The sequence below is a fragment of the Dryobates pubescens genome, chromosome 6, assembly GCF_014839835.1.
Source record: "Dryobates pubescens isolate bDryPub1 chromosome 6, bDryPub1.pri, whole genome shotgun sequence".
In the NCBI taxonomy this organism is placed as follows: domain Eukaryota; kingdom Metazoa; phylum Chordata; class Aves; order Piciformes; family Picidae; genus Dryobates; species Dryobates pubescens.
In genome coordinates, this window is record NC_071617.1 from 39,422,547 (window position 1) to 39,437,617 (window position 15,071).

General features: G+C 40.8%; 1 protein-coding gene across 3 annotated transcripts in view; it reads right to left on the reverse strand.

Annotated features, from left to right (window-relative positions):
• Positions 1-2,907: 2,907 nt before the first annotated feature.
• Positions 2,908-15,071, reverse strand: part of STRN (striatin) — a 71,164-nt gene continuing 59,000 nt past the window's right edge. For all 3 annotated transcript variants that reach the window (XM_054162353.1, XM_054162352.1, XM_054162351.1), the window contains 5 exons: positions 14,079-14,246; positions 11,988-12,128; positions 6,989-7,096; positions 4,266-4,352; positions 2,908-4,183 (listed from right to left, as the gene is read on the reverse strand). In XM_054162353.1, coding sequence (XP_054018328.1) covers positions 4,014-4,183; positions 4,266-4,352; positions 6,989-7,096; positions 11,988-12,128; positions 14,079-14,246 — 674 coding nt within the window. In that variant the 3' untranslated portion in view covers positions 2,908-4,013. The remainder of the gene's footprint in view (positions 4,184-4,265; positions 4,353-6,988; positions 7,097-11,987; positions 12,129-14,078; positions 14,247-15,071) is intronic.

The window sequence follows — 15,071 nt, forward strand, 5'->3', positions numbered from 1 at the left end:
ATCTCTCATACATTAATTCAAAAGAGTTTCCAGTTAAATTCATAGCTGTGAAATAGCATTGTATGGCCTAATGTATGGTGAACACCACACATTTCCTCAAACACATCACATATGGGTCTGCTTTAATGAAACATTGTTTGAAAAGATACAGCCTAAGAAATAACCTACAGTACGTGACACACAGTTCTATAAGCGTCTTGCTAAAGAGCATATTTCATGGGGGGAAAAAAAAGATGCATGAGATCCAAACAGTATTATTTAGGAGATTTTCTTACAAGTAATAAAACCCTGCATGCTGTATGTCAAGAGTGTTCTCTTTGAGGCACAAAAATAAATGCAGACACTTGGATTTTTTTAAGAGTGAAGAAAGTATTTTGTGTAAGCATTTTGGTAACTGAATCAAATATGTGAAAGTAAACAGGGCAGTGAAGTAAACTAAAAATGAAATTTAGAGTATTTGGACCTAGTGGAACAATTCTCAACAGACAAAAGGACTTAAAAGTCTTCCGTTATTAAACCCCAAAATCAACAGGACAGGCTAAAGTTATGCACACACAAAAAAATTTGAGTGAAGCATTAAAAAAACCCTAACAATGTACCATGCTAATTAGGGGGGGAAAGTAATGGTAAAATGTCATATACTGATGTTGCACAAAAATGCTTTTTTGCAAGAGTAAGTCTTAGGTCCAGTTTGGTTTTCATCTTCAATAGATTTATCTATCACATTGATTAAAGTTACCAGTGACACTGAACCAGGAAGAACCGCCCATAAAAGGGAAAAATTAAAAACAAGGTGGTGCCCTTAGAGATCACAAGTTCAAAGCTTATAAACCCCAGGATAATCATTAAACAGGAATTAAGTATCTAGCTGCAAAAGAATCACAACAACACACGGAAAGTGGGGAGAAACTTGAGGGGCGGAGTGCTCAAGGGTATCTAAAACAACTGTCAGACAGAAAGAAACATGAATTTGGTTTGTGAGACACCAGCCAGAAGGCTAAAACTTTGGCCTTCCTACACAAAAGCATTGTGTTGCACAGGAAACAAACAAACAACAAAACCCACACTTAGTCAACGACCGTTAGTGTGAGTCCAACAAATCATGCACGTGGAATGGTGTTGTGGGCACTAAGATAGGAAGAACTGTGCTAAAAAGCGGAAAATAAGAAAAAGATGTGTAAAACAGCACACTAAAAATTATCTTGAAGTGGAAAGGAATGGAAATACACAGCTAGAATCGCTGTGTGCATGCAGATCTCAAAGTACAAAGACAATGAGGAACATGCAAAATGGCACAAAACATGGCTTGGAATACTGGCATGTAGTTACAAACAACTACTGAGCATCATATAAATCCTCCTGCCAGTGAGACGTAATAGTTGAAATAATCTTTGAAAGGAAGCCTTATTAAACCACACTGTCCCAAGACATTATTAAAATGTGCAAGCCCACAACCCTGCTTTAGCAAGCAGATGGACTAGATAAGCTAAATCATTTTTTTATCCCTAACTCCGGCGATGACGTTCAGAAGATCTGACAGGCTCATGCACAATACCCTGCAGTCCAAGGATGTGAGCAAATACAGTAGAAAGACATTGACATCAATTATGAAGACTAGCACAAAAATATATATACTCCACAACCTCTTTGTAAGGCTACATTTGATTTGTTTTTTAAAGGCACCTCATCCTCTAGCTATTGCCAGCATTAAAAAAAAAAAAAAAGATTAATCACTTTTCAGTTTGAGCAAAAGCTCAATAGTGAGAAGGAAACCTCTTTCAATTCACATTTGAACAACCACTTCTTACATTCCAACTGTAATCAGAATGACAGTCTTTAAAAACAAGCATGCCAGCCTATTAGTTCTATGTACAGCAATTTCAACAACTACATACTGTACTGTGTAAGCAAAAGCACAACATTCATTTCATACTCACACCATTATCCTTTGTATACACAAACTCAAGAGAACTCTTAATACTAAAACATTAAAATGCACCCATGGAGTCTTCCCTTACTAGACACATTTAATACATGTTTACAATATATATATATACATATATAATATACATAACTTTTAGATTCTTTTTCAAATAATCTTTGTAATCTCCTCTTCAAAACAAAATAAAATGACACTGAAAGAATAAGAATCAAGTACACAACTCTCACAAAGCTGAATGCTCAGTTTTGCAGACAAGTTTCACCCTTTCCATCACAGCCTAAACACTTTATAAAAACTAAATAATCTGAATTACTATTGTAGTCATCTCTTTCATGTAAAGTTCTAATCTTATCTATGGAAGTATTTTGCATATCAATATCATGAAGTGACATATCTGAATACTCTGAGCAATAAAAGATATTCCAGGATATTTTAGCAGTAAATACGTGTTGCAGGCTCAAACAGCATAGGTGAACCTTTTATTCTAAATAATATAGGTGATTTTAGCTCTGAGATCAGCTTCAAATATGGTCCCGTCCCCAAATGCCACTCTAAACACATGGTCAAACCCTCTATGTTGATAACTTTCAAAGAGTCCTTCTTAAAAAGTGTTAGTTGAAAGGTAAAGATTTATTAATTTCCAGTCTTAACCTCAGATTGCTATGTGGAAGAGTTGCACTGGATTCTTTCCTATTCATATCAGCACTAGAAATCATCTCCAGCAGAAATTCTGCCTTTTCTTTCCATTAGAAGAAAACATCAACTTCAGGCTTATGAGAAATAATAACTCTGATGATGACACTTAATAGAAAAGAATCCACTCATCTTGCTTTAAGAAGGGGGAAAAAAAACTAACAGAACAAATTAAAAATGATTAGTCATTCAAATCAACAGAGAGGCTCTGAATACTTAACACAGGTCTGTTAAGAAATTACAAGCACTGCTCATTCTTCAGGTAACATGGTATGATACATCCAGTGAAGAGGACAAGTTGAAGTCTTGCAAATGGTGAAGATGCGAAATATCTCTAGAAGTAGCAGAATCTCCCAAATCAACACAACTTTGTATACTTCCCAACTACTGCACTAGCAGGACTCATACAAAGCATCAGGTAAAGATTTAATCTTCAAAAGAAGTATTTCACTGTCATCCTTAATGCCCAGAATGATACCCTTTTTTGCAGTGACAGAAAGAGGAGATGAATGTTCGATAGTTAAATTGTAGGCCCGTTTCTTTGGAAAATGTTGTGGTAATTTCTTGTGCCAGCTCTCCAAGAATAAACAGCATTCTAAATCTGAATAAGTTAAGTCTGCTACTATAGTACATACAGACTGTTTCAGTCTACTGTTAATTGGGACTAGACTAAAGACTCAGCTTCTAGCCAGATGCTAATACAGTCTTTAAAAAAGCATATAAATTTTTTGCAAATTAAATATTTACTGCGTAACACCGAAGATGTAAGAAAAACTTTACTGCATTTTAATTTGTTACTAACTCACCTTCTTTGAATTGCATTTATCTTAGGCTAGCAGCCAGATGGCCAAGATTAAATATCCACTACTGCTCTCTGAACAGTATCTACTTTATTAAGACCAAAGGGATGACAAAGTGCCTCTCACATGACAAAGTAATGAGCATGTGAACTGGTATTTTCCACGTGATTTAAGTACATTAAGATTGCTCAATGAGAAGCATCCTAGGAAGTTCCCTCTTTTCCTACTCCCTGATGCAACTAGACCCCTTTCTCTCCAGTACTCCGTTTTATTAATAAAGAATACATCAACCTAGTTTCACCCAAGGCCTGCCTGGACGAAAATTCACACCCTCTGAAATAAAAGCACTTCTTTTGTTTTTGAACGATTTGAAACTGAGAGATTCCAAGCTCTCAGCACCAGCTGAGCTCACAGAAATCAGAACAAATGTCAATTTAGAAAACAGCACCCCGCAAAACTAAACGCTTACAAACATTCTCTGACTTATACGGCCGGATAAGAAGACCCACACGCTCCTCTTCTCTTTTGTGCAGCTGGTTAAATATATACAAAGCTAGAGTTGAAAGGAAAGCATTCTGTCATACAAACACTTTAGCCAGGGCATCTGCTCCCGCACTGGCGATATAACATTTGGAGGGGTGGAATGCCACATCGTGAATGGACTCATCAAATTTTTTGCGATGAGCTGTAAATTCTTGGATGCAGGTCTTGCTTTCAAGATTCCACAAGCGAATAGAACAGTCATGACCTAAAGAAAGTGGGAAACAGATTTCTCTGTAATTCTCATGTCTGCCATTATGAGAAAGAATGAAAAATCTGAATGTACTTACTGCCAGACATCAAGTACAAGCCATTAGGATCAACAGCTAAACTTGTAACTGCATCTAAGTGAGCTACCATGGAGTGGATCAGTTTTCCTTTGAAAGAAAAGGAATTATTTAGGTTATTTTCTGCAATTCACTTTATCATCTGTTTGCACTGCTTTAACTCTACCACTACTCATATTATAAATACAAGATCTTGTCCCATGACTGAATCATCAGAATTATGTAAATCCTTCTTTTAATTTTTACAGTCTCAAGAGAGCCATAGTAGCAATACCATCAACTTCATTAGACCCTTGGTTTATGTCTGCAAAACCACCATGTGCATTTTATCACTGAGCATTTTAAGTACCTGTACAAACAAGTACAGGAGCAAGGTCTTGACTGGGAAGGAGAATGAAGTCTGAGTATAACTAAGAAGCAATGAATATAAACTACATAGGGATACAGGACAATCTTAGTCAAGCCAAAGAAAATTAATATTCTATCACAGCTTATAATAATTACAATATGATTTCATGTTAAAAATAAGAAATCAAAGGGTTGAATGTGGGGGGTTGTTGCAAAAGATAAAACAGAAAAAAAGAAACATGAGTAGCGGTTTATTTTGCTATATATTAGAGAACTGTATCATCAAGCATATAAACTACGTTCATTTTTTTTTCCTCAGCTTCCACAGGGTCCTTTTACCTCTTATTTAACATATCTCCAGGGAGCAGCAAACTTAAAAATCAACAAGAATATTGAAAGATCTCAACATAACTCATAAGGCAGTGGTACGTGGAAGCAGAGAAGTCACAAACTTAAATTTATTGAGATTCACAGTCAGAATATCAGATTACTTCTACTACTCCTATCAAAAAGTCCTTTAAAACTCCTGTGAAATGCATAATTACTCATCCCAGTGCATCTCACACTGTAAATTAGAGAAAATATTACAAGCTGTCCAGCAGTTTCTGCAGAAGTGAGAGAGGAAAACTATGATGCAGTTGCCATTAAGGAAACACAGTGGGACAATTCACACAATTGGAGTACTGCACCGGGAGGTTACAGGCTCTTTAGGAGAGACAGGTGAGGGAGAAGAGGAGGAGGGGTGGCCCTGGATATTAGGGAATCTCTTGATGCCTCAGAACTTGAGGTTGCAGATGAAAGGATTGAGTGCCTGTGGGTTAAAATCAGAGGGAGTGCTAACAAAACTGACATCCTGGTTGGAGTTTGTTATAGACCACCCAACCAGGATGAAGAGGTTGATGAAATATTCTATAAGCAAATGGAGGATGTCTCAAGATCATCAGACCTTGTCCTTGTGGGCAACTTTAACCTGCCAGATATCTGCTGGGAACTTAACTCAGCAGAGAGGAGGCAGTCCCGAAGGTTCTTAGAGGGTATGGAGGACAGCTTCTTGGTGCAGCTGTTATGTGAGCCTACCAGGGGTCAGGCCCTGCTTGACCTGCTGCTCTCAAACAGAGAAGGGCTGGTGGGAGATGTGATGGTAGGAGGCTGTCTAGGGTGCAGCAACCATGAGATAGTGGAATTTTCAATATGCAGGGAAACAAGGAGGAGCAATAACAGAACCCTCACTTTGGACTTCCAGAGGGCAGACTTCAGTTTATTTAAGCAACTAATTGGGAGAGTGCCCTGGGTAGCAGCCCTTAAGAATAGAGAGGTCCAGGATGGTTGGAGCTCTTGAAGGCACAGGAACAGGCTGTGCCCATGTGACAAAAGGTGAGCTGCTGGGGAAGGCGACCAGCCAGGATGGGCAAGAAGCTCTTGAAGGAATTAAGGGAGAAAAAAGAGGGTGTATTGCCTTTGGAAAGGGGGAGAGGCAACTTGTGATACATTTAAGGATGTTGTTAGATCATGTAGGAGAAAAATTAGAGAGGCAAAAGCCCAGTTAGAACTTAAGCTGGCCAATTCTGTGAAAGACAATAAAAAGCATTTATATAAATATACTAACACTAAAAAGAGGGGCAAGAAGAACCTCCACTCTTTATTGGACCTTTATTGGAGGAGAATATTGTAACTAAAGATGCGGAAAAGGCTGAGGTACTAAATACCTTCTTTGCCTCCATTTTCAACAGTAAGGCAGTAGGACTTCAGGCCTCCTGAACTGGTAGGGTCAGGGGGCAGTATAATCCCCCTGAAATCCAGGAGGAAGCAGTTAGAGACTTGCTGAGCCCCTTGGAGGTGTTCAAAAAAGGATTGAATGTGGCACTTGGAGCCATGGTTTAGTTCATCATGAGGTGTTGGGTGACAGGTTGGACTTGGTGATCTCTGAGGTCTTTTCCAACCTTATTGATTCTATGATTTGGAGAAATACATCTGCACTCCATCAGGCAGAAGCCTTGGAAGCACTAAAGAAGCGCTAGAGCTTCCTGCCCTTAGATCATAATAACAGCCAACAGAAGAAACATGAACAGAAATATATGAAGACTTTGAAAAAGCTTTCTTTTATGTTAAATATTGATAACCCCTATACATAAGCAATTAAAAAAAATGGTCAGACACTGATGTAGGCACATTATCACTGTGTCAAAAAGCTTGTAAGTGGATTGGCAATCTTTGGGCTCTGCTGGTGATGAGACAGATCTATTTTTAGAGGATATTTGATTAATTCTTTTTCTACAGTCCCCAGCATTCATGTGAACAGTATTAATCACAATGAATTTCTGTTTACATCATATGATACACAACTGCCATTGACTATCATCTGCTGAAGAGATGCATACCTGTGTTGTTGTCATAGAATTTGATGTGCCTGTCTTCATGAGCAGTGATACTAATTGGAAGAGTTGGATGGCTGATGACTCTGTTTATCTGACAGGAGGAACTGATTGCTAAGAAAAAAGAAATAGAAAAAGCATGTAAATACATGTAAACTGATAAATTCTTTAGGAGATTGCTACTAAGAAATACATAGTCAATCTTAGTTGCAAATAATTCTTACCTTTATACAATGGAAATTCTCAGCTAGCACCTTATGTAATGTGATGTGATTTTACATGTGATTTACTTTCCGAACTACACACACATAGATGCATACATAAACCATATGTATGAGTGGAAATACAAAGAACAAGGTCCAACTTTTGGTGCAGTTTTAGGTGGAGATATGTAAGAATGTAAAGCCAAATACCAAAATACCTTTTTTGCATTTTCCCACTTCCACATCCCCTCTATTGTCAAGCCAAGCTTTCTTGACAACATACAGACAGTATGGGAAAATTAAAACTGTGACCGGTATGTTTCCATGTAAGCAATATCTCATGCCCTCACCCTCACAGAGTAAAACACACCTACTGACACCAGTCAGTAGTGGTGTGCCCCAGGGATCAGTGCTGGGCCCCATGCTCTTTAACATCTTTATTGATGATCTGGATGAGGGCATCGAGTCCATCATCAGTAAATTTGCAGATGACACCAAGCTGGGGGCAGGAGTTGATCTGCTGGAGGGTAGAGAGGCTCTACAGAGGGACCTCGACAGGCTGGACAGATGGGCAGAGTCCAACGGCATGAGATTGAACACATCCAAGTGCCGGGTTCTGCACATTGGCCACAGCAACCCCATGCAGTGCCAAAGGCTGGGGTCAGAGTGGCTGGAGAGCAGCCAGGTGGAGAGGGACCTGGGGGTGCTGGTTGATGGTAGGCTGAACATGAGCCTGCAGTGTGCCCAGGCAGCCAGGAGGGCCAATGGCATCCTGGCCTGCATCAGGAACAGTGTGGCCAGCAGGAGGAGGGAGGTCATTGTGCCCCTGTACACCGCACTGGTTAGGCTGCACCTCAAGTACTGTGTCCAGTTCTGGGCCCCTCAGTTTAAGAAGTATGTTGACTTGCTGGAGCATGTCCAGAGAAGAGCAACAAAGTTGGTGAGGGGTTTGGAACACAAGCCCTATGAGGAGAGGCTGAGGGAGCTGGGGTTGCTTAGCCTGGAGAAGAGGAGACTCAGGGGTGACCTTATTGCTGTCTACAACTACCTGAAGGGGGACTGTAGTCAGGCAGGGGTTAGTCTCTTCTCCCAGGTAACCAGCCTCAGGTTGCACCAGGGGAGGTTTAGGCTGGTGGTTAGGAGGAAGTTTTACACAGAGAGAGTGATGCCCATTGGAATGGGCTGCCCAAGGAGGTGGTGGGGTCGCCGTCGCTGGGGGTGTTCAGGACGAGGCTTGACAGGATGCTTGGTTGCATGGTTTAGTTGATTAGGTGGTGTTGGATGATAGGTTGGACACGATCTTGAAGGTCTCTTCCAACCTGGTTTATTCTGTTCTATTCCATTCTAAAATTCTTATTGATGAAAATGATGCTAGGCTATTTCTGGGAGAGCTATTTTGCTAACCTTCAAGAATCTTGAAGTATCATACATATATACATATACACATGCTCATATACACACATGTGCATACATGCCAAAAAGTATGTGAGCTGTTTGTGTTAGAAATCTAGGCAGTGGTAGAGACTTCAATTCATATCCCTTTATAAAAATCTGAATTGTTAAGCAGCATCAGCATGTACAGAACATTTAAAAATTATGGAAGTGTAAATTACAGAAAAAAACATTCATATCAATGACTGCCTCTAAAGTTAGTACTACTAAAAGCACATGAGCCTCAATCACATCCAGATATCCTCACAGTTTTAAAACACCAAGCATCACGAGGCTTATACTGAGCAGGGGAGTCCCTAATTGGTGGTGGTAGGACATTTAACATGACTTGTTTTTCTCTTGACTAGTTCTTGTAGAAATCCTTTTTTTTTTTCCCCAAATACTGTTACGTGACTGAAGATACTAAAAAGGGATGGCTGGCTGCCATACTGTGACCTTGTTTTCTTTAAGAAATATTACTGAATTATATTTTCCTCCAGTCCTGGCTCACTGGAGAGGTCCCAGATGACTGGAAACTGGCCAATGTGGTCCCCATCCACAAGAAGGGACGGATGGAGGAACCTGGAAACTACAGACCAGTCAGCCTGACCTCAGTGCCAGGTAAAGTGATGGAACAGATTATCCTGGCGGCAATAACTGCGCACCTGAAGGATGGCCAAGGGCTCAGGTCCAGCCAACATGGATTTAGGAAGGGCAGGTCCTGCCTCTCCAACCTGATCTCCTTCTATGATCAGGTGACCCGTCTGGTGGATGTGGGGAGGCCTGTGGATGTAGTCTATCTGGACTTCAGCAAGGCCTTTGACACCGTCCCCCACAGTAAACTGCTGGCTAAGCTGTCAGCTTGTGGCTGGGACCACAACACTCTGTGCTGGGTTAGGAACTGGCTGGAGGGCCGAGCCCAGAAAGTGGTGGTGAATGGTGCCACATCCGGCTGGCGGCCAGTCACCAGTGGCGTCCCCAGGGATCCTCTTTAACATCTTCATTGATGATATGGATGAGGGGGTTGAGTCAGTCATCAGCAAGTTTGCAGATGACACCAAGTTGGGAACAGATGTTAGTCAGTTAGAAAGGCTCTGCAGAGGGACCTCGACCGACTGACAGATGGGCAGAGTCCAATGGGATGGCATTTAATAAGTCCAAGTGCCGGGTGCTGCACTTTGGCCACGGCAACCCCATGCAGAGCTACAGGCTGGGGTCAGAGTGGCTGGAGAGCTGCCAAACAGAGAGGGACCTGGGGGTGATGATTGACACCCGCCTAAACATGAGCCAGCAGTGTGCCCAGGTGGCCAAGAGGGCCAATGGCATCCTGGCCTGCATCAAGAATAGTGTGGCCAGCAGGAGCAGGGAGGTCATTGTGCCCCTGTACTCTGCATTGGTTAGGCCACACCTTGATGAACTGTGTCCAGTTCTGGGCCCCTCAGTTTAGGAAGGACATTGAGACACTTGAACGTGTCCAGACAAGGGCAACAAGGCTGGTGAGAGGCCTTGAGTACAAGCCCTATGAGGAGAGGCTGTGGGAGCTGGGATTGTTTAGCCTGGAGAAGAGAAGGATCAGAGGTGACCTCATTGCCCTCTACAACTACCTGAAAGGTGGTTGTAGACAGGAGGGGGTTGGTCTCTTCTCCCAGGCAACCAACACCAGAACAAGGGGACACAGCCTCAAGCTGTGCCAGGGGAGGTTTAGACTCGAGGTGAGGAAAAAGTTCTTCACTGAGCGAGTCATTCGTCATTGGAATGGGCTGCCCAGGGAGGTGGTGGAGTCGCCGTCCCTGGAGGTGTTCAAGGGGAGATTGGACGTGGCACTTGGTGCCATGGTCTAGCTGTGAGGTCTGTTGGAACAGGTTGGACTTGATGATCCTTGGGGTCTCTTCCAACCTTAGTTACTGTGATACTGCGATAGTAAGGAGATGGGGGGTGGAAAAAAAGGAAAGGAAAAAGAAAAAAAAAGGGAAGAAAGTTAATGTCCACTGGACAGCAATAACTGGTTTAGAAATTTTTTGTTTCAGACAGGAACAAAGATGTGGGCTAAAAAGAGAAATCCTGCACAGTAAGGAATAATGTAAAGGGGATGACACATTTTCCTCTTATGACAGTCATTTTAAAACGGACAAGCAAAGTCAAGAAGGGTTTACTCCCTTTAAAAATATAGTGGGAGGATTCAGTAATTAACATTATGGAGGGGGCCGGGGGGGGAAATACCAACATTTTAGAGTAGAGTAGAGTAGAGTAGAGTAGAGTAGAGTAGAGTAGAGTAGAGTAGAGTAAACCAGGTTGGAAAAGACCTCTGAGATCACCGAGTCCAACCTATCACCCAACACCATCTAATCAACTAAACCATGGCACCAAGTGTCTCATCCAGTCTCTTCTTAAACACCTCCAGTGATGGTGACTCCACCACCTCCCTGGGCAGCCCATTCCAATGGCCAATCATTCTTTCTATGAAGAACTTCTTCCCAACAAAATTGAAAGAAAACCCAACCCCAAGCCAAGTGCAAGAAGCCTGCTGCCCCTGCCCTGGGCTGTGTGGAGCAGGAGGTTGGTGGCTGAGCTTGGCAGGAGGCTGGGACGCTCTGGCTGCTGGCAGCACCACATCCAGCAGCAGCCAGCAGAGTTATCAATAGTGGATGAAGCTCCACTTGCTTATCTCCACCAAGGGCATTTTAGAAAAGACTGAACATTTATATTGCTGTTACCAGGCTACTAATATGCAACCTTTAGCTCATTCTAGTCTCCTTCCTAAGACCCAGGTAAAATAATTTACAGTTTTCTCTAAAAAGTCTGATACTGGCCATTGTCACGATCCATGGCATCATATGGGATCTTCTGAACACTCTTTCCACTGAAGTTTTGTTTTTCTTCTACAGTGAAAACTTCAACTAAAGCCCAACTGCAAATGAGCTGGGAATGTGTATAAACTGTATATATAAAATCTACACACACTCTCAAATTTTAAACAAATTCAGACTTAGATTTTCCTGATATTACATCTATCTTGCAATTTTAAACCAAAGCATGAATAGAAATCTTGAACCTGCAAAGACCACTAGGCTGTGTTAAAGAAATCTGTGCTTTTTCTTGTGATGCTACTCCTTGAAGAGGAATTTAGATAGTGTGGGCTTGTTTCTTCCACCTTCTTACAAAAGTATGTGCACTATTCTGCTACTGAAATATCCACAAGATCTGCTGCAACAGTAATAATTTACTGTTACCTCTCAAAACACAGCTTGTAATATAATTCTTGTTATAATTTATCATGACACTGCATAGTTGTTTGGAAACAGCAAAACCCTATCAACAGTATCGCTCTTAGGCATTTCTTGGTTTTTAGTTTGGGGTTTCTTGATACTTACTAGCATCCACACTGGACTCCAGGGTAAGAATTCGCTGTTGTGTCTCCATGTTAAAAATGCTAGTGTATCCACTGTTAAACGATGCTACCATGAGGCTTGGGTCACTGCTCACAAGATCTACCGACAAAGGAATTCCCATTTCTAGAAAACCATGTAGAGAACATTTTCTTAAATTAATTTGGTGTAAAGAAAACAAACCAAAACTCCAAACAAACAAAAAACCCCAACCAGTTAAGCCCTTTCGTATCGAAAGGCCATGATTGTGAAAGGAATTTAAAAAATTTACATTCTGCAAATCTAAATCAATTGCCCTGTATGATCACTATCTTCATCCTGTTTTTCTGATAGGCATATCAACAACAGTAATTACCAAGACACTGTATTTGCAACTGAAGCTGGACACAAATATAGCTTCCAATCGCCCTCTCTTCCTTCCACTGCATCAAGTAAAAGGCTATGTAACTGAAGGGGTAAACTCATTTACAGAACAGGTGATTAATGTTATTATTAATGTAGGCAAATTCAGAGCTTAAAAAACCCAAAGCTCTCCAGGTGCAAATTTTGTACACTGACATGGTTAGCATGAAATGTTGCATAAATACATTACATGTATGCATCTGATCTCCTTACACTGTAGCTGTCCAAGCACTACAGGACAGAAAGCCAAATCAGAAAAACTTGGGTATAGGAAATATCCCTTAGAGTTTTTCTCCTCAAATATCTTGTTTGCTACCCACTATGTGAAAGAACACCATCAGCTGCACAGATGCCAGGAGGAGGAAGAGGCACAGAGTGAGACACTGAATGTTAAGCCGCCTAATGTCTGTAAATCCAGATCATGTAGGAATATCATCACCTCCCTCTAAATCCAAGAGTAATGGGAGTAACATCTTTACCGGACACATGACCTCAGGAATGTTAATGTTGCTCAGGAATGGTGAGTCTTATCTAGAGGTACTCCAGTACAACCAAAAATGACTGGTGTGAGCAGAAAATGTATCTGTTTCTGAAGTGACCTTAACTACCACTGCAATGCCTGTTTACCTGCAGCTTCCTGGTAAGTCTACAATGATGACTGCTAAGCATTTTAGCAGTTTGTTCAAACTTCTCAATAAGCCATAGGAAAACTGAGTTTCCAGAGATGATCTTTGAATTTTACATTTCATTCCAGCTTGGAAAGTAAAAACCCCGAAGATTACCTCTGAGAGGCAGGACTACTTCATCTTCCCTCTCACTTTAATAATTAAAGCCCAAACCAATCAATCAACCAAGCAAAATCACTACCAGGAAGTTTTAAAAGCAGACAAGTAGGCAAGTTGGCAGTTTTTCTCAGAATCTTGCAGACCTTTGGAAACACAGTTCTGCAAGAGCTACAATGAATTAAACATTTGTTTTGGTCAGTGTAGTTTAACTAACAAGTAATAGCAGACCTGATCAGCTTTACATCATAATTTGGTAGGTCTGTTTAGTTATGCCAAAGATTATTTTGTCTTAAAGTTGTTCTGAAGAGCTAAGGAACTGTCTTGGTTTATTGGTGATTATGATCAGCTCTATGAGTGTGGCCATGCCAATGGACATATTCTAGTGCACTTAAGACAGTAACTTCAATAAATTACACTCTAAGCAATAGGATTTTGATTTGCACATGACACCGCAGTAACTAGATCTAAAGGAGTAAATTTTTTTTCAACTAGCAGTGCTTAAGATTACTGTTATTGCTATTTAGTTAATATGCAAACGTGGAAATTCAACCGGAAGGTACAACGGCACTAGCCTGAGATGAAGCACTGGCTACTGCAAACCTCTGCTGGGGGAAGGGTTTTTTACTCTGGACAAACCAAAAGCAAGGCCCTAATGAAATCTCATCTATAAAGTCAATACATTACACTCCATGATTCTAGTAACATCAGCAGACCATCTGTTGCACCTGGCTTTTAGATGCATGCAACTTGTCCCCTTGTGTTTAGGTATGTATTCACCTGGTGTCAAAAGAGAACAAACCCAAAATTTAGACTTCCCAAAAACATTCCTAAAGATATGTAGCCAAAAGTATGGCAGCCTGAATGATGAAGACAGGACAATTTTCTGTACCTTGATTATCATTAAATATATTGAGAGCTGGAGCAATTTCTGTAGCTTTCCACAGACGTATAGTGCCGTCCGCTGAACAGGACAGCAAACGCTGGTGTGCTCCACTGTAAACCAGACTCCACACTGCATCTGTATGGCCTACAAAGGCACCTCTCAGAACAGAAGGATCTGTGAACAGAACAAACCACATTTCAAAACAAAATCTGAATTGTCAACAGTTGTATCCTGGTCTGTGTTTATGGATCAACCTTAAAAAGCTAGTCCATGAAAAAAAACAAGACTAATCAGATCATATCAATACAGAATCAATTATTCTTGTAGAAGATTCTTGAATTTCATCAGCATTCAGTTATCCAGGTTAGGTCTGATGGAACAAAACAATGTTGTAGCAGAAGGGACACTACCAAAGCTGACAAAACACTTTGACTTTAAAATTTACTTTCAACCATTAATGGCACATTGATCCCTTTTTTCCTTAAGACAGCTTTGAGGCCAACCACATCTTAAGCTATAAGCAAAAAATGGATTGGACATGGCACTTGGTGCCATGGTTTAGTAGTCATGAGGTCTTAGGTGACAGGTTGGATTTGATGATCTTTGAGGTCTCTTCCGACCTTATTGATTCTATGATTCTATATTTTAAAACACAGACACAAGGCTGACATTCATTCAGAGCTCACAAACCCTACCAAACTGGGCTTTTTTAGCTGTTTGCAGACAACATTAATAGATTTGGTCTCAGACTACACAACCTCTTTTTATCTCAGCTGCAGAGCAATTTGTTGAACAAAAAAAGCCATTAACATACACATTTGCTGTACTTGCAAAGTATCAGGTTTAGTCTTTTACTTTTTCAACCTAGCTGTTTCACAAATCTGTGATGAGATCAAGTCCTTTTTCAAGGAAATGATGAATTTTATCTTCTCATCAACCAACATCAGTATTAAAACAGAAATTTACTTAAAGTAATTGAAGACAACATTGTATCTTCTC